The sequence below is a fragment of the Pelobates fuscus genome, chromosome 11 (genome assembly GCF_036172605.1).
Source record: "Pelobates fuscus isolate aPelFus1 chromosome 11, aPelFus1.pri, whole genome shotgun sequence".
Taxonomy (NCBI): Eukaryota; Metazoa; Chordata; class Amphibia; order Anura; family Pelobatidae; genus Pelobates; species Pelobates fuscus.
In genome coordinates, this window is record NC_086327.1 from 31,630,581 (window position 1) to 31,656,310 (window position 25,730).

General features: G+C 46.8%; 1 protein-coding gene across 1 annotated transcript; it reads right to left on the reverse strand.

Moving 5' to 3' along the window:
- Positions 1 to 1,756: 1,756 nt before the first annotated feature.
- LOC134578050 (trypsin-like) lies at positions 1,757 to 25,122 on the reverse strand. Its single transcript, XM_063437021.1, has 5 exons — positions 25,027 to 25,122; positions 24,488 to 24,641; positions 22,240 to 22,499; positions 18,382 to 18,518; positions 1,757 to 2,008 (listed from the first exon to the last, which is right to left on the reverse strand). Exons 1-5 carry the CDS (start codon positions 25,064 to 25,066, stop codon positions 1,859 to 1,861), a joined length of 741 nt encoding a protein of 246 aa, XP_063293091.1. The 5' UTR covers positions 25,067 to 25,122; the 3' UTR covers positions 1,757 to 1,858.
- Between the last annotated feature and the right edge of the window lie 608 nt (positions 25,123 to 25,730).

Here is a 25,730-nt window from a genome sequence, read left to right on the forward strand (position 1 = left end):
ACAACCTCTTTTTTTTTTGCCGTTTTTTCCCAGGTGAGTTTGTTGCGGCGTTGAGGCTCAGGCATTGATTTCCTGTGGTCTATTTCCCTTTATATCTTTCTATTTTCTTTGAAGGGTCTATTTTATCTCCAAGTGCCTGCCTCTGTCAGTTTAGTTTTTTTTTTTTTACCAGATTTCATTTAAATGAGAACCTATAGTCCCAAAACTAACAATTGAGGGCAGGTGAGTGTGATAGGATTAGGGATTGATGTGTTGATGTCACAGGGTGTTTGTGGCATGGTTGGGGTGTGAGTGTGAGTGTGACAGGGTGAGGGGAGGGGAGAGGAGTGTGGCAAGATTAAGGAGGTTAATGTTACAGGGTGAGTGCGGCAGGGCGAAGGCAGGGTTGTGTTAAAATACTAAGGAGGTGAATGTGACAGGGTGAGTGTGGCAGAGCAAGGGGGGGGTGAATATGGTAAGGTTGAGGGTGTGAGTGTGACAGGATTAGAGACATTAATGTGATAACAGTGTGTTGCATGGGTGGTGGAATGATTGTGACAGAGTTGGGTGTATGTGACATGGTTGGAGAAGCATGAGTGACAGTGATAGGGGGGTTGAGTGTGATATGATTAAGGGGGTTACTGTGAAAGGGTAAGTGTGTCAGGATTGGGGGTAGAGTGTAACAGGGTTGGTGGTGAGTGTGGCATGTTTTGAGGAGGGAGTGTTTTAGATGAGGGGAGGGGAGCGTGACAGGATTAACAGGGGTTTATGTGACACGGTGAGTGTGGCATGGTTGCGGGGGATGAGTGTGACAAGATTGGAAGGCTTAATGTGATAGGGTGACAGTAACCACCGCCACCAGTTTCTGTCCCCTTCAGCATCCACTGTCGCTGTGCAGCCCAACAAAGGAGAATTAGAAGGAGTGATTGCTACTAGAGATCGGGGACTTTAATCGCTGTAGCCTCCTCCCGTCTCCTAGACTAGACTTGTGCAATCGATTTTGGGCAAATTGCAATTTAGTTCGATCAGCTGTTTGTCAGACTTCCGTTTCTCTGAAGCGCCACATAGAGGTATAACGGAACAAACGACTAGCGCAATGGCTGAATAAGTTGGTTCGATTTGATATTCAGAGTTCCGTGGTGCCAAGAAAATAGATGATTGATAGAGAAAAAAAAGATGATTGGTGGTTAGGAGACAGCCACTAAATGTTAATATCATTCACAGATTGAGTGAAAAGTGACCAATACAAGGAAAAATGGGGGAGCAGTCTTAAAAATATCTTTATGACATATTGAATCATTAGAATATATAAATATAGATTTATTTATTTTTACTGCTCTTTTTTCCCTCTTTCAGATCTAACTGCCCATTATTGGTGTTGCCAATGACAAAAGTCACATCACTGGTGGCTCCCATCTACCCGTCCCGATCTGCAAACCTCATAATGTCGGGAGCTATGTGACCCTCTTTGAGTGACAGGAATATAGACATTTTGTTCGTACTGAAAGCTAGACCAGTTTTGAGCATTTTCTTACATTAAGTCGTATAGGCAAACATTCAGTGGCGTGTGGGGGTGTTGCATCACAGTCTTGCAGGGTAAAGAAAAGCTGTATACCCCCGTTAAGCAACCTCATAGGGTTAAACTGATACCCGTAACAGTCCACTGTACTTTTTGGGGGATTTACAACGGAGACTCTGTATATTTTTTTAACATAGCCAATACTCACTGTTTAGAAACTACATCCCAAGGATTAGACATTTAACACTAGTAAACGTGTGAATGCCTCATTAGTTTTATTAGAATCTGTGTTGTTAGAAAAAATAAAATATTGTGCGAAACTTATATGCAAAGGAACGATCTGCTGCACAATAAGCGTCTTCAATAACTGTCAATGACATGCTGTATCCATTCTAAGTAGTTGCACACCTTGGTGTACACACCGGGGTAAGCTCTCTGGGCACAGCCTTTTCCCCAAGACACTACTCCATATAGCTCTCCATTGCAAACCAGTGGCCCTCCAGAGTCACCCTGCAGAGAAACACAAAATACAAAGTTCATGAAAGTTTAAAAAAAAAAAATCAAATGTAGTGGTATAAAACTTTTGTTTTTAAATTCCTTGTCCAAGATCTGACTAATTATCAATTATTGTCGTCTGGTGCTCTGACCATGACTAGTTGATTTACTCTGTCTATTATTATTATTATTATTGCAATTTATATAGCGCCAACAGATTCCGTAGCGCTTTACAATATTATGAGAATGGATTTAACTATAGATAGGACAATTACAAATAAACTTACAGGAACAATAGGTTGAAGAGGACCCTGCTCGATCGAGCTTACATTCTATAGGAGGTGGGGTGTAAAACACATTAGGACAGGAATTTGCAATCAAATAAGGTGGACTGCCCTTTAGGAGAGGGCAAGAGACAGGTATGTGAGGTAAGGGTTAGTCTTGGAGGCCATATGCTTTCCTAAAGAGATGGGTTTTAAGGCACTTCTTAAAAGATGCAAGACTAGGGGAGAGTCTGATGGCGGTAGGCAGGCTATTCCATAGGAAGGGAGCCGCCCGCGAGAAGTCCTGCAAGCGCGAGTTGGCCGTACGAGTGCGGACAACGGACAGGAGGTGGTCAAGGGCAGAGCGGAGAGACCGAGAAGGGACATACCTATGGATCTGTGAGGAGATATAAGAGGGGCTAGAGTTGTTCAGTGCTTTATAGGTGTGAGTTAGTACCTTGAATTGACTCCTATAGCATACAGGAAGCCAATGTAAGGACTGGCAGAGGGGTGAGGTGTGAGAGAAACGACTAGAGAGGAAAATCAGTCTAGCAGCAGCGTCCATTACGGACTGTAGGGGTGCAGTACGGCTTTTGGGAAGACCAATCAGGAGAGGGTTACAGTAATCCATGCGTGAGATTACCAGAGCATGGACAAGCTCCTTGGTAGTATCTGGTGCAAGAAAGGGGCGGATGCGGGCTATGTTTTTAAGATGGAATCTACAGGATTTGGCAACATGCTGGATGTGAGGCTCAAAGGTGAGACCAGAGTCAAGTATGACGCCAAGACAGCGCGCTTGCAAGGATGGACTGATGTTGGTACCACAAACTTGAAGGGAGAGTGAAAGAGGAGGATCAGTATTAGGAGGAGGAAAGACAAGGAGCTCAGTTTTTGAGAGATTGTCTAAACAACATTAAAGGAACACTATAGCATTAGAAAAAGAAATGTGCCCTGGGCCCTTGTTAGATTTAGGGTAACCCCCTCATTAGCCATAAAAAGATTTTAAAAATACCTTTAACTTACCTTTTTCCTCTTCTAGTACTCCCTCGGTGCTGCTCACTTCTCCACTAAAGAGAGATGGATTCCTCCTTCAGGGGTCCAATCCAATGCTTTACACATCTAATGCTTCACATAGAAAAGCATTGAATGCAATGTTTTCCTATGAGATTTAATGTTAACATACAGGAACACAGCACCAAGACCACAACATTGAGATGAAATGGTCTGGGTGACTTAAGCGGTCCATTAAAGAGGAGCTATCACCAGAGAAGTGATATTTCCATGTCTTTCATGGTATTTACCAAAGTAATTAATGCAGTGGAGGTAAGTAAAAAAAAATCTTGCCTCCGCTGTGCTTCCCAGTTGTGTCCCATGGTGCCTTGGCATCTACACGTGCGTTCGCAATCACCATTTTCTCCAGTTGTGTCGTATGCGCAGGCCCGGACTGGCCATCGGCCATACTGGGTAAATGCCCGGTGGGCCGCGATGGCCAACAATGGAGATCACAGGACTTCCCTGGCTGGTCCATGTAGTCCGCGCTATCTGAGCGCCGGCCCTGCAGTAGTCCAAGACGGGCCGGTGGGGAGAGCAAAGATCTCCCTCACCGACCCACTTGCACAGACATGCGGCTGGGGAGGGAGAGAGCTCTATCTTGAAGTTCCACCAGGTTCCTCCCCGAGGCTAGAGTTCACTCACCACTAGGACCACCAGGGATGGCAGCAGGCTAAAGGTAAGAGAGTAGGGGGATACAATGACTCACACGCATAACTCTCACACGCAACACTCTAACACACATCACCCTCACACACAGCACTCTCACATACATCACCTTCACACATCACCCTCTCTCACACACACAACACTCTCACACACACATTACCCTCACACACATCACTATCACACACATCACTCTCACACACATCACCCTCACACAACACTTTCACACACACATTACCCTCACACACAACACTCTCACACACACATTACCCTCACACATACACAAAACTCTCACACACATCACCCTCACACACACATTTTACCCCTCACACACACACACACACACATACACACACACACTACACCCCTCACACACACACATATTGCACCCCTCACATACACACATACTGCACCACTCACATACACACTACACTCCTCACACACACCCACTACACCCTTCACATACCCACTGCACCCTTCACTCTTCACTCACACACACTGCACCTCTCACACATACACACAGAACCCCCCAACACACTGCACCACTCACATGCACACGCACAATACTTCCAAACACATATACATATATATATATATATATATATATATATATATATATATATATATATATATATATATATATATATATAAAATGCCAAAAGATAGCTGCTCACCGGTCTTTTAAAATTCAAATACTTTATTTAAATCAGGATAAAATCAGCAACCCTGATTTTATCCTGATTTAAATAAAGTATTTGAATTTTAAAAGACCGGTGAGCAGCTATCTTTTGGCATTTTGTATCTTTGGAGTCCAGGCTTTGGCACCCGGCTAATGTGGATCTACTAAGCGTGAGTGCAGGGGATTTTTTCAGTTTTTTATATATATATACACACTACAGCACCCCTCACACACATACTGCATCCCCTATACACACAATCTCTACAGCCCCTAGTCACACATGCATTACATTACACCACAGACACAACATGACTAAAACCGACCTTATTATACAATACCACACCACAATCAGCTCACTCTACACCCACACAATCCCACAAACAAGCTCCAAACACATGAACAATACTTTCTGGCCCTTTTGTCTAGTTTTATCCCACTTATAGAGACACCAGAGGCAAGTTGCAAGGAAACACAGCGCAAGGCAAGCATGTTATTAAATTAGCTTGCACTGTGCAGAACAAATACAGGGCCTTTTTCTCATGCTCGAGGTCTTCATCAGAGCCCTGTGCATTGGTCTGCCCTGGAAGAGCATTGAACCCACATGCTCAGTTTGAGAGGGGGTGAGCTTGTCATTGGTGATGACAAAACACACCCTCTCTGCCCTGCTCCCTTCTTAATGGGCCGCTGGAATTGAAAAATGCCCGGGCCAAATTTTTTTACCAGTCCGTGTACGCGCATACTCACTATGCATACAACATTGCAGGAGCAAAACTTGTAAATAAATAAAAATAAGCTATAAAAAATTACAGAGATAGCACAACCAATAGCTAACTTTTAGTTGTCTATTATGTTGTGCTAAAATATATGAAATGACAATTCCTTTTTAAGTCCAATTAGTCTAAGCACCTGGTATATATTTTGATAAAGCCCACAATCATCCTGTGTTCAATATTGTAGCGAGCACCTTCACACGTCTTTGCATATATTTTGATAATCCTATCTTACTTTCGTATCCTTTTTGTTTAGGGCCTTGTCTTGTATGCTAAGAGTTCTGTGTACCTTAACAATAACATTTATTGAAAATACGAAAGAAAGGGAGCACTATTTAAATCGCTAATACCCAGTCTATAGAAATATAGTATTTAATTAGTTTCGATGTCTTGTCAGCATACACGTATGTAGAATAATGTGTCAAAGGCCGAAAAAATAAGTGTATAAGGTTAGGCATTTCCAATTTTCAACAAGTTCGAGCGTAATCCTTGTAAATAGCAAAAAACAAGCAATAAATGTCAAGAATGTTTTCAGAGAATAAGGATTTTGCCAGAAGCCAAAAGTGTAATTTAAATCATTTGCACAAGACATGTAATTGGAGAAACCGACATAAATATGGGCTTCATACATCAATAGAAGAGCCGAGTTACAGACAAGACCAAAATACACCAATACACCAATTCAAGGCTACAACACAGCGGTTTATTTCATGTTGGTTTGGTTGGTTTTTGAAACCACATAGTGAGTTTTAGTGATACTTTTATCTCTATTACCCTCAAATGTAAAAATATGTTAAAAAAAAAAAAAATGGGACTCTTGTGTTTTCTAAAAAAATCCACAGTTTTGGCCTTATACAAAAAGATACTAGAGTATGCTTGATAAATATTTGCTCACAAACCTGTAATAAAACATATATATCCTCTGCCCCCTGTTATCTAATAGTAGTATACTAAAATATCAAATGAATTTTGTAACATATGACTTTAAAGAACGCTTTTCTAAATAACTATCTTTGTTTTCTGGACACTCGGAGTATGTGCTATTTCCAAGCAATTCAGCTCACTATACATCTGTTTAAAACTGGAGGAGATTAAAGGCAGTTTCGAATTTGAAGATTTTGATTCCGGCAGTAGACTCTTTATGGTAAGGGCTCAGGATTTTAGGAATGTGCTAGGACACATATCCTAGTGCAGGCATAGGCACCCTTCGGCACTCCAGATGTTTTGGACTACACCTCCCATGATGCTTTACCAGCATTATGGGTGTAAGAGCATTATGGGGGATGTAGTCCACAACAACTGGAGTGCCTGCCGAATGGTGAATTTTTATAAGCTTTGACAAGTATTTTTCTAAGATAGATATGTGTGTTATATTAACTATCCTTATGTGGTATTATATTATTATTATTATTATTATTATTATTATTATTATTATTATTATTATGTTATTATTTATTATTATGTTATATGTTATATATATTTTATGTTATATGTGGTAAGAGTAATAGCAATGTACAGGTATTGTTATATTGTCTTCCCTTTTCCTGTGATTATAGTATGTGATCTTTTAATATTTAGGGTACTGGAGCCTGCATGAGAGCCCTGTATTTGGACATTAGGTATATTTCACTGGGTTGTGCTATTTGTACATGCAGACTGGCCAAATGTTGCCCTAATTATATATGCATTCCTCCCAACATTTCAAATGGACAAAGATGGACACTATAATTTTAGAGGTGTGAGTGGGGGTGTGGCCTCTGAGAAAGTTAGGGAACTTACTAATAACAATTTATGTAGCTAAAATGTAATAAGATCAATGTATCTTATTTGCACAGACTGATTTCTAAACACATTTATTGTAGTTTTAAAAACACATTGCTGGGAGTAATATTGCTGTGTGGCTCTGTTATACACTCAGACAGCAACAATATGGAGCTCCTAGATAATAGGGACATTAGGATAGAAAGGAGGGACTGAGGGATTTGGGCTCAAAATAGGAACTGTCCCTCCTAACTAGGGACACTCGCAGGGGCGGGCTGGGCCGGGGGGCAGGGAGGCAATTGCCCCCCAGGCCGCCCAAAATTCTTTTAGGACCGGCCGTGGTGGGCCGGCCCTTTAAATGCTGCAGCCGCCGAGCGCTCTGTAAAGAGCGCTCAGACGGCTGCAGCAGCTTCTCCCCTCCCTCCCCTCCCCTGTAGCGTGGCCGAGCCGGTCTCCGGTCCGCGGTCCCGGCCGGAGTGATGGGAAGGTGCACACTGAGTGTGCACTTCCTGTCAGTCCGGCCGGTTCCAGGAAACAGAAACTCCTGTTCCGCGCTGAGTTTCTGTTTCCTGTAACCGGCCGGACTGACAGGAAGTGCACACTGAGCGTGCACCTTCCCATCACTCCGGCCGGGACCGTGGACCGGAAAGCAGCTCGGCCACGCTACAGGGGAGGGGGTAGAAGAGGGGAGGGGGGAATAAGAAGAGGGGAGGGGGGGAATAAGAAGAGGGGAGGGGGGAATAAGAAGAGGGGAGGGGGGAATAAGAAGAGGGGAGGGGGAATAAGAAGAGGGGAGGGGGGAGTAAGAGGGGAGGGGGGAATAAGAAGAGGGGAGGGGGAAAATAAGAAGAGGGGAGGGGAGGGGGGAAATAAGAAGAGGGGAGGGGGGAATAAGAAGAGGGGAGGGGGGAATAAGAAGAGGGGGGATAAGAAGAGGGGAGGGGGGAATAAGAAGAGGGGAGGGGGAGTAAGAGGGGAGGGGGGGAATAAGAAGAGGGGAGGGGGGGAGTAAGAGGAGGGGAGGGGGAGAGTAAGAAGAGGGAGGGGGGAGTAAGAAGAAGAGAGGGAGGGGGAGTAAGAAGAGAGGGAGGGGGAGTAGGGAGAGGGGGAGGGGGGAGTAAGAAGAGGGGGCAGTAAGAAGGAGGGGAGATAAGAAAAAGGGGGGAAGAATAGGGGGAATAAGAAGAGGGGGAGGGGGGAGCAAGAAGGAGGGGGGATAAGAAAAAGAAGGGGGTGAGTACGAAGAGGGGGGAGTAAGAAGGAGGGGAGATAAGAAAAAGAGGGGGATAAGAAAAAGAAAGGGGTGAGTAAGAAGGGGGGGAGTAAGAAGGAGGGGAGATAAGAAAAAGAGGGGGGAAGGGGAGGGGGAGTAAGAAGAGGGAGAGGGGGAATAAGAAGGAGGGGAGATAAGAAAAAGAGGGGGGAAGGGGAGGGGGAGTAAGAAGAGGGAGAGGGGGAATAAGAAGGAGGGGAGATAAGAAGAAGAAGAAGGGGGAGTAAGAAGAAGAGGGGGGAGTAAGAAGAAGAAGGGGGAGTAAGAAGAAGAAGGGGGTAAGAAGAAGGGGGGGTGTAAGAAGAAGAAGAGGGGGTAAGAAGAAGAAGGGGGAGTAAGAAGAAGTAGGAGGGTTAAGAAGCTCGAAGGGACAGAAGGGACAGCTCTATAGGTCAGGGGGCAAGACAGGGAGCTCTTTCACACTATGCGCACACACACACACAATGCATCCCTATACATACACAGAAACACACAATGCATCCCTATACATACACAGAAACACATCATGCTTCCCTTACACACAGAGAAACACACAATGCATCCATTACACACACACACACACACACACACAATGCAACCCCACACAAAGACAATGCATCATTTGCACACATACACAGAAACAGACAATGCAAACACACACACTGCTTTTCTTACATACACACAGAAACACAATGCATCTCTTACACTCAATGCACACACATACAGACACACACCTTGCATCCCTTATGTATACAAACACAGATTCACACAATGCATCCCTTACACACAACCAGAAACACATAATACATCCCTTATACACAAATACACACTGCTTCCACTACACACAAACACACTTCATCACCTGCACAAACTGGTATCCCTATAAACTACATACCATAAGCACACATATTAGATCCTCTACAATAACTCATAACACATCCCCTACACACTCCACTCCCTGTGAGCGAACTCATGGGTGGGTGGAACATATAAGTGGACTTATGAGTGGGCCTTATGGGCATACTCACCGTCAGGCCCTGGGGCCCAGACCTTGAGCTGTGTAAGAGGCCCCCCAAAAATGGAGCTGCTTCTAATTCTCCCAGAACATTGAATTTTGTGACCACAGTTGCAAACAGCCTCCAGAGATCCTGTTCTACACCAGTGGAGCCAAACTGCAGCTCATCATCATCCTCATCTAATTGTAAGTAGGCAATCTAGTATATTATTAGTGACACTAATCTATAATTTACCTCACATTAAAGGCAGAGGCGGCTCTCTAATTAGGCGGTTTAGGCGGCCGCCTAAGGCCTCGCGCTGGCGGGGGCCTCGCGGCCGCCTAAACCGCCTGTTGGCAGAGTGTGTCAGGTCCTCGGTCACTGACCGAAGACCTGACACCAGGAGGGGGCCCGGCGGCTTGCCCGGTATGCCGCCGGGTGCGAGGCCCCTCCTGGCTGCCGGCCACCATCGCAGACACTGGTCTGCAGCTCCGCAGTGTGCAGAGCTGCAGACCATGTGACTCGCGAGAATTGGCCAATCAGAGCGTTGCCGCGGGTTACCACGGCAACGCTCTGAAATCTCGCGAGATTACACGGTCTGCAGCTCTGTGGAGCTGCAGACCGGGAGCAGGAGCCACCGGACCACCAGGGAGCCCACTGGACCACCAGGGAAAGGTAGGCTCTCCCACCCCCAGCTTCACCACCCACCCCCCACCACCATCACCCCCACCACCCTCAGCCTCACCCCCACTACCACCATCACCCCCACCACCCTCAGCCTCACCCCCACTACCACCATCACCCCCCACCACCATCACCCCCACCACCCTCAGCCTCACCCCCACTACCACCATCACCCCCCACCACCATCACCCCCACCACCCTCAGCCTCACCCCCACTACCACCATCACCCCCCACCACCATCACCCCCACCACCCTCAGCCTCACCCCCACTACCACCATCACCCCCCACCACCATCACCCCCACCACCCTCAGCCTCACCCCTCCCCACCATCACCCCTCCCCACCATCACCCCCCACCACCATCATCCCCACCACCCTCAGCCTCACCCCCACCACCATCACGCCCACCACCCTCAGCTTCACCCCCCACCACCATCACTCCCACCACCCTCACCCCCACCACCATAACCCCCACCACCCTCAGCCTCACCCCCCACCACCATCACCCCCCACCACCCTCAGCCTCACTCCCCACCACCATCACCCTCAGCTTCACCCCCCACCACCACCATCACCCCCACCACCCTCAGCCTCACCCCCACCACCATCACCCCTCCTCAGCCTCACCCCCACCACCTTCACCCCTCATCACCATCACCCCCCACCACCCTCAGCCTCACCCCCCACCACCCTCAGCCTCACCCCACCACCATCACCCACCATCACCACCCTCAGCCTCACCACCATCACCCCCCACCACCCTCACCATCACCCCTCCCCACCATCACCCCTCCCCACCATCACCCCTCCCCACCCTCACCCCCACCACCCTCAGCTTCCCCCCACCACCCTCACCACCATCAGCCTCACCCCCCACCACCCTCAGCTTCACCCCCACCACCATCACCCCTCACCATCACCCCTCCCACCTTCACCCCCCACCACCCTCAGCCTCACCCCCACCACCCTCAGCTACACCCACCACCACAGTCACCATCACCCCCCACCACCCTCAGCTTCACCCCCACCACCATCACCCCTCCCCACCCTCAGCCTCACCCCCACCACCCTCAGCCTCACCATCCCCCATAACCCCTCCCCACCCTCAGCCTCACCCCCACCACCCTCAGCCTCACCATCCCCCATAACCCCTCCCCACCTTCAGCCTCACCCCCACCACCCTCACCATTATCCCTTCACCCTCAGCCTCACCCCCACCACCCTCAGCCTCACCATCCCCCATCACCCCTCACCCCCCTCAGCTTCACCCCTTTCAGCATCACCCCTTTCAGCATCACCCCTCTCAGCATCACCCCCCTCAGCATCACCCCCTCAGCATCACCCCCCTCAGCATCACCACCCACCACCCTCAGCATCACCACCCTCAGCATCACCCCTCACCACCCTCAGCATCGCCCCTCACCACCCTCAGCATTAATCCCCACCACCCTCAGCATCACCACCCTCAGCATAACCCTCTGTCACCACCCTCAGCCTCCCCCCAATCACCATCACCCCCTCCTTCTCACATCACCCCCTCCTTCTCACATCACCCCCTCCTTCTCACATCACCCCCCTCCTTCTCACTCTCACATTACCCACTCTCACATCACCCCCCTCTCACTCTCACATTACCCACTCTCACATTACCCTCTCACTCTCACATTACCCCCCCACTCTCACATTACCTCACTCTCACATTACCCCCCTCTCACTCTCACATTACCCCCCTCTCACTCTCACATTACCCCCTCTCACTCTCACATTACCCCCTCTCACTCTCACATTACCCCCTCTCACTCTCACATTACCCCCTCTCACTCTCACATTACCCCCTCTCACTCTCACATTACTCCCTCTCACTCTCACATTACTATCACCCCCCGCTCCCTCTCACATTACCATCACCCCCCGCTCCCTCTCACATTACCATCACCCCCTGCTCCCTCTCACATTACCATCACCCCCCGCTCCCTCTCACATTACCATCAACCCCCGCTCCCTCTCACATTACCATCACACCCCCCGCTCCCTCTCACCATCACACCCCCCGCTCCCTCTCACCATCACACCCCCCGCTCCCTCTCACCATCACACCCCCCGCTCCCTCTCACCATCACACCCCCCCGCTCCCTCTCACCATCACACCCCCCCGCTCCCTCTCACCATCACACCCCCCCGCTCCCTCTCACCATCACACACCCCCGCTCCCTCTCACCATCACACCCCCCCGCTCCCTCTCACCATCACACCCCCCCGCTCCCTCTCACCATCACACCCCCCCCGCTCCCTCTCACCATCACACACCCCCGCTCCCTCTCACCATCACACCCCCCGCTCCCTCTCACCATCAGCTACCCCATACACATAGGGTCTCAGACAAAAACGCAAACATGCTCACAGAGACATACATTCGCACACACAAGGATACTCTCTGTCAGACACACTCTCAGGCACATACACAGGTAGACAGTGCATCAATGTGTATATGTGACACTTTTTTGTTAGTGGGGCCTCATGTTTGCGTTTCGCCTAAGGCCTCATAAAGTCTAGAGCCGCCTCTGATTAAAGGGACACTATAGCTTAATGAAGTGGTTGTGGTGTCTATAGCTGGTCCCTGCAGGCTTTTTAATGTAAACACACACTGTGTGCAGCACTGGCGTTAGTTCATATGGCAGATCATATGGGTGGGGCATTGTGATGTCACATGGGGGGGCGGCAAATTTATATTTTGTCTAGGGCGGCAAAAATCCTTGCACCGGCTCTGATCCTGGGCAGGTGCACCAGTCTACTGGTGACCCACAGGAGGGGAGTTCACTGATTGCACTGCACTCCCTCCTGCCCAGACCCGTCTTGACCGCAGTGCAAGTGCCCTCTGCCCTCTGCCCCTAATTTACAGTGGCTCACACTCACAACAAGCAGTGCCTGGAGCCCTTTGCAGAGACGGAAACAAAGAGGTTCTGCGGCAGCTGGCCGTCCTGCTAGCATTACATTAAACAGCTGTTCCCCATGCAGCCACAGGTGGCGTTGTGCTGGGAGACTGTGATTACTCTTCACTTCCTCCCAGCCTACAGAGCAGCGCATGGGGGAGAGAGAGGAGGAGGCATGATTTAATCTTACAATAAATCCTCTAAGCAAACCTTTATAAATTTGGGGGGATCAGCTCTGTTTCCACAGTTTATTGGTGTTTACTCTGATGTCTGTATTAATATTGAGGGATGTCTAAGTAGTAACGTCAGTGTGTGTCAGCAGGGCCAGCCGTTGGGGTGGGCAAGCTGTGCGGTCACGCAGGGTGCCATGACAACAGAGGCACCCGGCGGCCAACACAGCTCACAAGTTGGGTACACCAGCATATTTAATTTAAACGATTCGCTGGTGGTCCACTGGTGCGCACCAACAGTAGGTGCAGTCAGATCATATCCTCTCCCTCGTGGTTCCAGCGCTCAGTTAGTGAGTCAGAGCACAGGCTCAGAGATTTTCTGCCTGTGCTCTGACAACATTGAAAGTCAGAGCCGTGAAGGAGTGGGTATGGCAAAGAGCTACTGATTAGCATAACATCAATATCCGTTATAAAACCAGGAAAAGGTGGGCATGGATGGTGAACTGATTTGGTGGCGCAATGGGCCACTTGACGGGTTTTGCCCCCCAGGCCTAAGGCTGCCAGCCCTCCCCTGGACACTCGGGTGGTATATAAATGCATTCCATGGCATGGTGGCTACAGAGGAAGCAGTGCAGTAAGTACTAAGAAAGTTTATATGTGAAACAGTAGAATGAGCCTTTCAAGCACCATAACCACCATATTTTATGGCAGTAGCTAGCTGTTTTGTAAGTATGTTACAGAACAGCTTTTTTGTCAAACAGTTTTCAAGTGAGTTTACAAAAAAAGGGATCCCAGTATCCAATGTGCAGGGTGGTCTTTTAGGACATGCAGCATCTGATCACTCCTTCCATGTTAATGGCTTACGTCAGAAATGTGGTTTGAGCAGACTAAGCATATCTGAGCTGTAGTATATGATCATGCTTTGTATTTGCTATACTGTCATGAGTTGCATATCAGCCATTAACATGTCTTTTCATTTTATCCATGTCTGTTTTTTTTTTCCCCAATAGCTTTACTGCACCGATCGCTTTCTTTCATTTTCGATCGGTGCAGAACTGTGCCGTTCGCCCGCCCAGCGTCTCCTGGCTCCCATGGCTGCGCGGCAATGTCGCTCCGTTGCCATGGTGACACGTATGACGTCACAACACCGAGTTCTAATGATTGGCCCGTTTTGCGCATGCGCATTGGGATCGGAGGGACGCCGACCGGGCATCAGCACCAGCTGGGGTAAGTTAATTTATTTTCCATGATCTTTTAGAGTATATAAGTCTGTTTAGGTAGTGTGTTACACACGTATGTATTTTTTTGATCCTGAAGAAAGCCCTCCAGAGGGGCTGAAACGTTGATTCTTTTTTAATGTATACCCAATAAATCTTTGGATTTTAATGAAGACCGAGGAGTGCAATCATCATTTCTGAATACTTTATATATACATATACACCAGAGCTTATAATACAATTCAAAGCAATGTGTTCAAACTATTTCAGATGTGTACCAAATCACCCATAAAGTCACCTAAAGTCGCAGAATGGCTCCACCAGGGCCGGTGCAAGGATTTTTGCCGCCCTAGGCAAAAGTAAAGTTTGCCGCCCCCCCCCCCCCCCATATGACATCACAATGCCCCATGTTAACTAACGCAAGTGCTGCAGTGCCGCCGTGTTTACATTAAAAGGCCTGCAGGGACAGGCTATAGACACCAGAACCACTACATTAAGCTGCAGTGGTTCTGGGGACTAAAGTGTCCCTTTAATGTGAGGTAAATTAGAGATTAGTGCCACGAATAATATACTAGATTGCCTACTTACAATCAGATGAGGATGGTGATGGGCTCTAGCTGCAGTCTGGCTCCACTCGTCTAGTGTATAACAGGCTCTCTGGAGGCTGTTTGTGTTCTGGGAGGACGGAAAGCAGCTCCATTTTTTTAAAGGCCCTTTACACAGCTCATGGTCTGGGCCCCAGGGTCCACCTTCATGTTCCACCAAATAGTTTGTTCACAGGAGTAGGGGATGTCCTGATATGTGTGTAAGGAATGCATTGTGTGAATCTGTGTTTGTATGTGTAAGGGCTGCAATGTGTGTTTCTGTGTATGTACGGGATGCAGTGTGTGCGTCTGTAAGGGGTGCATTGAGTGTGTGTAAGGAATGCATTGTGTGTTTCTGTGTGTGTAAGGGATGCATTGTATGTAAGGGTTGAATTGCTTGTGTGTGTGTGTCTGTGTGTGTAATGCATTGTGTGTTTTTCTGTGTGCAAGGGGTGCATTGTGTGTGTGTGATGGACGTCGATCTCTCCCTCCTCCCTTGTCACTCTCTTCTCCCCCTCTCCCTCCCTCGTCACTCTCTTCTCTCTCCCCCCTTGTCCCTCTCTTCTCTCCCCCCCTTGTCCCTCTCTTCTCTACCCCCCTTGTCCCTCTCTTCTCTCCCCCCCTTGTCCCTCTCTTCTCTCCCCCCCTTGTCCCTCTCTTCTCCCCCCTTGTCCCTCTCTTCTCCACCCTCTTGTCCCTCTCTTCTCCACCCTCTTGTCCCTCTCTTCTCCCCCCTCCCTTGTCACTCTCTTCTCCCCTGCGTGTCCCTCTCTTCTCCCCCCTCCCTTGTCACTCTCTTCTCCCCTCCCCACTCTCATTCCCCCTCCTAACCCCGTCAATTCCACTCCCTGTCAATTACTTCCCCCCACCTTGTCAATTTATTTCCCCTCCCTTTCAATTTATTCCCCCACCCTGCCTGTCCATTTATTCCCCCACCCTCCCTGTCCATGTATCCCCCCCTCCCTGTCCACCCTTCCCCTCAATCCCTGTCCACTTATCCCCCCCTCCCTGTCCACTTATCCCCCCCTCCCTGTCCATTTATTCCCCCCCCTCCCTGTCCATTTATTCCCCCCTGTCCATTTATTCCCCCCCCTCCCTGTCCATTTATTCTCCCTGTCCATTTATTCCCCCCCTCCCTGTCCATTTATTCTCCCTGTCCATTTATTCCCCCCCCCTCCCTGTCCATTTATTTCTCCCCCCTCCCTCTCCATTTATTTCTCCCCCCCTCCCTCTCCATTTATTTCTCCTCCCCCCCACTCTCTCCATTTATTTCTCCTCCCCCTCCCTCTCCATTTATTTCCCCCCCTCCCTCCCTCTCCATTTATTTCTCCCCCTCCCTCTCCATTTATTTCTCCTCCCCCCCACTCTCTCTCCATTTATTTCCCCCCCCTCCCTCCCTCTCCATTTATTCCCCCCCCCCCCTCTCCATTTATTTCCCCCCCCCTCCCTCCCTCTCCATTTATTTCCCCCCTCCCTCCTTCTCCATTTATTTCTCTCCCCCCCACTCTCTCTCTCCATTTATTTCCCCCCCCCTCCCTCCCTCTCCATTTATTCCCCCCCCTCCCTCTCCATTTGTTTCCCCCCTCCCTCCCTCTCCATTTGTTTCCCCCCTCCCTCCCTCTCCATTTATTTCTCCTCCCCCCCACTCTCTCTCCATTTATTTCCCCCCCCTCCCTCCCTCTCCATTTATTCCCCCCCTCCCTCTCCATTTATTTCCCCCCCCCCCTCTCCATTTATTTCCCCCCTCCCTCCCTCTCCATTTATTTCCCTCCCCCTCCCTCCCTCTCCATTTATTTCCCCCTCCCTCCCTCTCCATTTATTTATCTCCCCTCCCTTTATTCCCCCCCCTCCCTCCCTCTCCATTTATTTCTTTCCCCCCCCCCTTTATTCCCCCCACCCTCCCCTACCTGTGTTGTAGCGTGGCCGAGCTCTGTACTGTCCGCGGGTACAGGGAGCATTTGTTTCCTGTACCCGGCCGGACTAAAAGGAAGTGAACACTCAGTGTTCACTTCCTGTTAGTCCGTCCGGGTACAGGAGACAAATGCTCCCTGTACCGGCGGATCATACAGGGCTGGCCACGCTACAGTGAGGGAGTGACAGGAGGGAGCGCTGAGCGCTTCCCTCCTGTCAGCTCCTCTCTTCATGCTGCGCCCGGGCGGTGCGCCCTCATGGACGCACCAGCCCGGGCGAAGCTGCAGCTGCCTGAGGCTCTCTGCAGAGCGCTCGGGCGGCTGCAGCATTAGGGGGGCCGGCGCTCCTGGCGGCGCCCCTTCCTAAGGGGCGCCCTAGGCGGCTGCCTAGTCCGCCTTAATGGTAGCGCCGGCCCTGGGCTCCACCTTTACTACACCTCCAACTACATTCGTAGAAACGTAGAAAACGTAGAAACGTAGAAATTAAATTAATTTAAAAGGACACTGTAGGCACCCAGACCACTTTAGCTCATTGAAATGGTCTGGGTGCAATGTCCCATAACCCTACAGTGGTAATTATTGCAGTTTATGAGAAACTGCAATAATTACCTGCTAGGGTTAACTCCTCCTCTAATGGCTGTCTACAAGGCAGCCACTAGAGAAACTTCCGACTTTTGGTCGCCTAAATGATGCTGGACGTCCTCACGCTATGCATGAGGACTTCCAGCATCACCGGAATCCCCATAGGAAAGCACTGATTAATGCTTTCCTATGGGGAAATCCTAATTTGAGCATGGCCACTGCCACGCATGCGCATTAGGTCTCCCCCGCCAACATCAGCGTGGGTGGAGCCTGATCCAGTGCTGAGGGACATCGCTGGAGTTACGAAAGGGATGTTAACCTCTTCTGCGCCACAGGAGGGGGTGCGTGAGGGAGCAGGGCACTGTTGGAACCTATAGTGCCAGGAAAACGGCTTTGTTTTCTTGGCACTATAGAATCCTTTTAAGGATTACCCTTTTTTGGGTGGCATGCACTAAGAATTTCTATATATGGTGTAACCATAGCAGGAGTATGGTCAAACAATTATACCCTTGATCTGTCAAAAATTACCTACTAAGCCCTCAATGAATACTTTTCTTACAACCTACTTCGTACCCCTACTTTTACCCTTTGTGTTACTATACCCCACTGACTCTAGAATGTAAGCTCATTGAGCAGGGCCCTCCACCTCTCTGTTCCTGTACGTCCAATTGTCTGGTTAAAATTACATGTCTGTTAGTCCACCCATTGTACAGCGCTACAGAATGTGATGGCGCTATATAAATAATAAAATAATAATTATAATAATCTGTATCATAATAAAACGGGTTACTATTTAATTGTTATCGTCCTTTCCGTTGTCTTATTAAAAAAATAATAATAATTTAAAAGTGTATTTAAAAAAGATATACTTGCCTGACATGAGTCTTTCCCTCCTTCCAGGAAGCCAGCACAGAACATGCTCGATGTAATCTGATCGCGGTAAGAAGCTTTGCAGCTTTCGTCAGACAAAACAGGAAGATTTAAACACTGTAGAGCATCGGGATATTGCACTGTAAAAAAACACTCGAGTTTACAATACATTCTTAAGGGGAACAATAAGTTATCATGAAACTATACCATTGAAGTCACATAAAGTTCAGCCCTGGCACAGACAAGGCACATGTTGCATTTGAGGAGGATAAACAGAAACATAGTTTTTGGTTCGGGAGTTTCTACATTTAATTTTATTTTTCACACCTCACAAACAAACATTTTTTCAAATATAGAGGATAAGGAAATAATATTAAAAGTCATGGGAGTTAATAGTTTAATATTAATCACTAATCAGTTATGTTTAGACATGTATTTTTTTTTTAATTCCTGTAACCCAAACACCTCTGAATAGGGTTGCATTTGGTGATACAGAACTCTATTTGTAAACCGCCAATAGTTTCCCTCGCCTTTTGCCTCCTGCCTCCATCCTTTGGACCACGCCAGGGGTCTTAAAAGTCAATTTACCCAGGGACTACTGGCCAAGCCATCTTCTCCCTTGTGGCTACAGATCTGGACTCATGTGCGCACACACATACTCCCAGACATACATACAGCTTCCCACCCCTATACACATATAGCTACAGAATCTCATACACACATTTACACATCCTATATACAAACAACTGCACGCTCATACATTAACACACCCACAATACTCACTCCCACATGCAGTGTAACACTACCTACACACGACACTACATTCCCTTACACCACATACATACAGCTATACACTTCTATACACTCACACATATACAGTACCCCATACAAAAAAACATTTTCACACTACATATACATAGACACAAAGACACAGTTACACATTCGCAAACATACACACAGCTACCCACAATCACACTGCTTCACATTCATTTACATAGATATCTGCATACTTCCATACACACAGCTACATACACATGCAATATTTCCTCTCCCAGCCACTAGGCATGTGTAGGGTGGCCAAGCTCTCGGTGGAGGCTGCTTCCGGCCAGCCTCCTTTTGCTTGCTTCAACTGATGTGGACCAGGCCAGGGTATAGAAAAATATGACCAGAACTCGGACATGTCTCTCTATTCCAGCTGTCCTGGTAGTAACCCAGTAGTAAATAAGAATCCCCAAAGTCAATGATTAGAGAGGTCGCGAACATAACATTTTCCGTACGCGAACTTTCGCAAATGTTCGCGAACTGGGCGAACCGCCATAGACTTCAATAGGCAGGCGAATTTTAAAACCCACAGGGACTCTTTCTGGCCACAATAGTGATGGAAAAGTTGTTTCAAGGGGACTAACACCTGGACTGTGGCATGCCAGAGGGGGATCCATGGCAAAACATGGAAAATTACATAGTTGAACTCTGCTGGTTTTAATCCATAAAGGGCATAAATCACCTAACATTCCTAAATTGTTCGGAATAACGTGCTTTAAAACATCAGGTATGATGTTGTATCGATCAGGTAGTGTAAGGGTTACGCCCGCTTCACAGTGACAGACCAAACTCCCCGTTTAACGCACCACAAACAACCGCAAACAGTCCATTTGCACAACCGCAAACTCCACATATGCACAAGGTTGGATACCAAGCTAGCCATGTCCCGTTCCTTGTCCTCACTGATGTAATTGAAGGTCTATTCCTCCACCCAGCCACGTACAACACCAAGGGTCCCTGAAAGGTGACAACAAGCCCCCTGTATTTTTTTAATGTACACTACTGTTACACCAGATATGAGTTGCACTGGTGTGACACTGTGCCCTGGAAGGCCCTGAAATGCACACGTGTGAAGGAAACTGACTGCTATTATATTACAGTCAAAAACGTTTTGTTTTTTTTAAATGCAAGCTATTGTGACACCAGATATGAGTGATGGCACTGGGCAAGTGGGCACAGTATACGCTGTGAGCCTGACACACACGCTGGCAGGCAGGCAACTGCAATTACATTACACAGGAAAAAAAAAAAAGCAGACTGATGTTCAAGCCCTAAAAAGGGCTTTTTGGGGTGCTGTCCTTACAGCAGAGATCAGATGAGTTCTTCAGGATTGTAGTGGACACTGAATATACTAGCCTAGCTATTGATTTCCCTATTAAATCAGCAGCAGCTACACTGTCCCTCCTCTCACTAAGAATGCAGCTTCTGGGGGGCGGGGCCTAGCTGTCATGGAGGAAAGACGCACTTCGTGTGAGCCCCTCAATATCTCACTTTAAGCAGCTATCAACAAGCGAATTTCACCCCAGAAGGGGATGACCCAGCAATGTTGCTCCTACCTGACCGACCCGACATGCTTAATAGTGGTCAGCAACTCGACAGAGTCTTACTTACCTCCGCATGGCAAGTGTGGCCTGGTGCTCACCGGGCGGGAGAGGCGGCCGATTTCCCGATCCTGGGATGCCCAGGAGCAGCTACTTCCCGCAAGGAGCTCCGTTACCCCCCCCTCGGATCGGTGGGGGTTATCCTGGTCCACCCCTGAGAGGCTGTCTGGAGCTAATGGACGCACAGAGCACAGCCGCCCAGGCTGACATACTCATCTGCGACTCTCCCAATATGGCGGCAGCCGCGTGTCCTCCTGGTACCAGCAAAGCATGGCAGGATATTGAGTCTAAGCTGGACAGACTCTTTAATCAATTTTTGAAACAAATAACAAGCAGGAAGCCCTGCTTATAACGTGCAACGTGCAACATCAATGGTGACTCTATTTCCTAATATCGTGCTCTAATTAATTCTGCTATATGACTCTGAGATGCTATATGACTATCAATAGGCAGCATTAGCTGCTGTGCCATATCTACAATTTGTTTATTTACCATTCTATTTCAGACTTCATTACTGTATGTTTTGATGTATATGACTCATTACTGTATGTTTTGATGTATATGACTCTGAGATGCTATATGACTATCAATAGGCAGCATTAGCTGCTGTGCCATATCTACAATTTGTTTATTTACCATTCTATTTCAGACTTCATTACTGTATGTTTTGATGTATAGCTCCTCTCTGTTTCGATTTAGATGCCTGTTCTGGCTTATTGTCAGATTGATTTAAATGCCTGCTCTGCCTTTATATTTTTCTATATTCCATTCATGGGTATATGGGCATTATATTTAGATAGTGCATTAGATTGGGCATTTTTCCGGGTTTTACCCATTATATATATTGTGTATATGCCCCTTAAGCTGTGCTTTTGTTTTATTTCATGTAATTTTAGTTGCTAGGGACGTTTTGGTCACATAGCAACGTTCTCCCAATCAAGCTGCATTTCGGCCGATCACGTGACACGGTAATGACGCCGTCGCCACGTGATGACGTCACGCACGCACACGTGACTGACGGTGGAACCCGCGCGTTTTTTGGACCGGGCAGACAGGGTGTAGGAGTTTATTCCGGTGGTGGGTAAGTTAATTGCTGGTTCTCATATTTGTATATATGTGTGTATTTGGCTCTGTATGTGTTAGTCCTGATGAAAGTCTGTGAGTAGCAGACTGAAACGTCGATTTTTTACTTTAACAATTAAAAGTTAAATTTTATATTGGAGTCCTGAGAGTGCTATCCTTTCCACATTTATTTACATTTTGCTGGACAAGCACCGGGCAAGTATATTTCTAAGTATATGGAGTGCAAGATTTTTTTCTATATTTATATATATATATATATTTAATAAGAACCAAGTAATATCTATTACATTTTAGCAATGCTTGATAATTGAGTTCCAACCTAGACCTTAATGGGAGCATAGGTATATTTACTCACCCCCAGATGTTAGCAGATTGCCCCATCCAGACACTAGACATTGGCTCTCGGCCTTTGGGCAATCCCTTGCCACCTTGATGGGCTGCACGTATTGGTTGAACTCTGCATCCTTTGAAAGTTTCACCATCATAAAATCGTGGTCCATGTAATACTCGTTGTAGTAGAAGAACTGAAACGCTTTTTCTACCTGAATATGTTGCTCTGTTCCCTCTTCCTTGGAAGTTTCATGTTCCCCAAGGTGAGCAATCAAGGACTTGGGTCTGAATAGAAGAGGCAACGTTAGAGTGAAGGATTTTCAAATTAAGATGTTTAAGCGTCTCTCTCATATTTTGCTATTCTTTCAAATTTTACTTTATTATGACCCCTGTTTCTTAGTGATTATACTCCCCCCATTGCAACATCTCTTTGTGTCTGTTTATTATCTTTTTCTTCTTAGCATCAGATCTTAATACCTGTGTGCCACCATTTTGTTTTCCTTTGTTCATGAAGCATGCAGGTTCCTCTTGTGTCGGATTCTTTTGATTGTGGCTAAATTAGCTTAACTATCAAAATGGAGATTTGCTTAAGCTCCACCCGTTGCCAAAATTTGCATAAGATCAGATCCCCATGAGATAAAGTAGTCCCTGCTTTATCTTGCGTATGAATAAAAAACTAAGATTATTATTTATTTATTTTTTTTAACTCTGATTCAGCTTTGAGGAATGGGGTTATTGTATTTTGATACAGGCTGAAGCCCCAGTGGGTGTAAGAACTTAGCAGCACCATACAATACATGCTACACAGTTCAAATTATATTTTATATGTAGAAAGCATTACAATGTTAATATTGTGATTAACAAAAAGACATGTAGGAAGCGCTCACATGTTTAACCCAGTTTGTTTCTTAGACACAGAGGATCCAGCTTTATCCCAGTCTGGACACCCATATGTTCAGTACATATCTCACTGTTTGGGCTGCCGTCATGGATTCACTGATGTAATCCGGCGACAGAGTAAAGTTAGATAATCCTCCCAAAGCAATACCTTGACAGCTGGATTAAGTTTTGTGCTATGTGGTGCACAGTCTATTGCAATGAGGAATGATGTAGAAACCTTTTAGAGTGGCTAGGACACTGATATTACAGACAGGGAGGAATCTACATGGAGATCTACCATTTAATTTTCATTCTAACAAACTCTAACATTGAATAATCTGCACAATAGCTCCAGATGTTCAGACTGTGCAGTCTGCTGTTTATATCTTACACTGGTTGGATGATACTTAAATCGCCACGTGGTTGATTTTCCTACCAGTGTATTAAGTGTATCATTGACATAATCCAAGCTTGAATAAAAGGTATCTCCATTATTGAGATCTTTAAAATATCTGTCACTAAAATGTTCTATAGATTGGAACTTTGTTTGAGCCTCTTCACCTCTTGTTTCTGTCAACATTAACATATATGTTAATACATGTTGTTTTATATCCCCCCAAAATAACTACAAAGAGCTGCTGAATATGTTGGTGCAATGTAAATAATTACAACAATAATAAACGTTAAAATGTAATATCAGTGAATGAGTATTGATGAATAAATACTGATAAATTATCTATCTATCGTCTGTCTGTCTGTCCAGCATTCCAGGTGTCTGTCTGTCTGGCCAGCCTTTCAGCTGTCTGTCTGTCTGTCTGGCCAGCCTTTCAGCTGTCTGTCTGTCTGTCTGTCCAGCCTTTCAGCTGTCTGCCGGTCCAGCCTTTCAGCTGTCTGTCTGTCAAGCCTTTCAGCTGTCTGTCTGTCTGGCCAGCCTTTCAGCTGTCTGTCTGTCTGTCTGTCCAGCCTTTCAGCTGTCTGCCGGTCCAGCCTTTCAGCTGTCTGTCTGTCAAGCCTTTCAGCTGTCTGTCTGTCAAGCCTTTCAGCTGTCTGTCTGTCTGGCCGGCCTTTCAGCTGTCTGTCTGTCTGTCTGGTCAGCCTTTCAGTTGTTTGTCTGTCTGGCTGTTTGTCTGTCTGGCCAGCCTTCCAGCTGTCTGTCTGTCTGGCCAGCCTTCCAGCTGTCTGTCTGTCTTTTTCTGTCTGGCCAGCCTTCCAGCTGTCTGTCTGTCTGTTTGTCTGGCCAGCCTTCCAGCTGTCTGTCTGTTTGTCTGGCCAGCCTTCCAGCTGTCTGTCTGTCTGTTTTTCTGCTTGTCTAATGTTTATAAACATTCATTATATATTTATACACTAGATTTACACAATTGTATTCTTTACGTTCACATTTCTCTTATACTTACTGCTTATAGCAATGAGCGGCTGAGATGATCCACCGTGATGTGATCAGGGAGCCCCCACACCATCGCTGGCCCTTATAGGTGAAATAAACCTGCCAAGGCTGGGAGTTACGTGGACACTCGTAGCCTCCAATGATCTTATCATCGTCTAATGCAGCTGTATGTGGAATATATCATAATGAAAGATCTGTATACTATTACCAGCACTCACACACTGGCCTACAGTTCAGTTATGTAGCACAAGACCAACACAAAAACTTAGCTAGGGAAATGACAACATAATATAATTAAATATTAGTTTATAATTAATATTATAATATGTTGTGTGTCAGTATTAACATCTCACCACACCATAGGCCCAAACAATACAGGACAGACAACATCACCACCTTTTAGAAAGAACACATCCATTGTATTAGTCTGCTTCACCTGTGTAGCTATATATATATATATATATATAGTAATGCACACACTACCTCACACAACTGTTGTTGGAACGAGGTATTCTTATAACATTTTGCATTACCCTTCCTCCATGTTACCTGCAGTCCCCAGAAGAACCAAAATCCAAAATGGTATCATCGTGGTGTGTTTCTGAGCTTGTCAGAGGCCAGTTGGAATGTTGTGCCTTCCTGGAGAAGAACCGTTCTATTTAATGTCTTCTTATCAGTCCAAGCTCCGTCACCTAGGCCATGTGATGGATCTTCTCCAAGCACCTGTGTTGGTTCACAAGTCACCCACAGGAATCAAGCATTACAACTATTTACTGAAAATATGCATGATACAAATTTGTCATCTTGTCGATAATAGTGGGAGTTTGTTAGTTCAGCTTGAAAAATTGACTACAGATAGTTTTTTTTTGTAGTTAGTAAGTTAACTTGCATCTTTTAAATAAAAAATGTGATTGAAGAAAAATAAGTTTTTTTTGTTTGTTTTTTTGGGGGGGGTATTCTTCCTCCGTAAATGCAACATACAAAGAGGCACTAGTCTTGACCTAACCCATAATGAGTCCCCCAAAGTGGGAAGGAAAAAGGTGAAAAAATTTCAAATTGGTGAAGGGGACTGGATATCAAGAGACAGGAATTTAAATCAGGGCAGGAAAGATATTTTACTCCACCTTAAGTAGGATCCTCACGATTCCTCAGATCCTGTCCACTGGGTTTCTGGTGACATTTTGGAGACGATCAGACTTCTGGTTTATGATACTGTTTTCAGAACTTCTTGATTGCATTATTTTCCCATTATA

What these genes read in the sequence shown, in the direction of transcription:
- LOC134578050 (XM_063437021.1), bottom strand. Translation starts at nt 25,066, where the DNA reads ATGATACCATTTTGGATTTTGGTTCTTCTGGGGACTGCAG. An exon ending in GGTTCTTCTGGGGACTGCAG is followed by an intron (nt 24,642 to 25,026) that starts GTAACATGGAGG and finishes TTCCACATACAG; the next exon opens with CTGCATTAGACGATGATAAG. An exon ending in GAGGGAAAGACTCATGTCAG is followed by an intron (nt 2,009 to 18,381) that starts GCAAGTATATCT and finishes GTTTCTCTGCAG; the next exon opens with GGTGACTCTGGAGGGCCACT.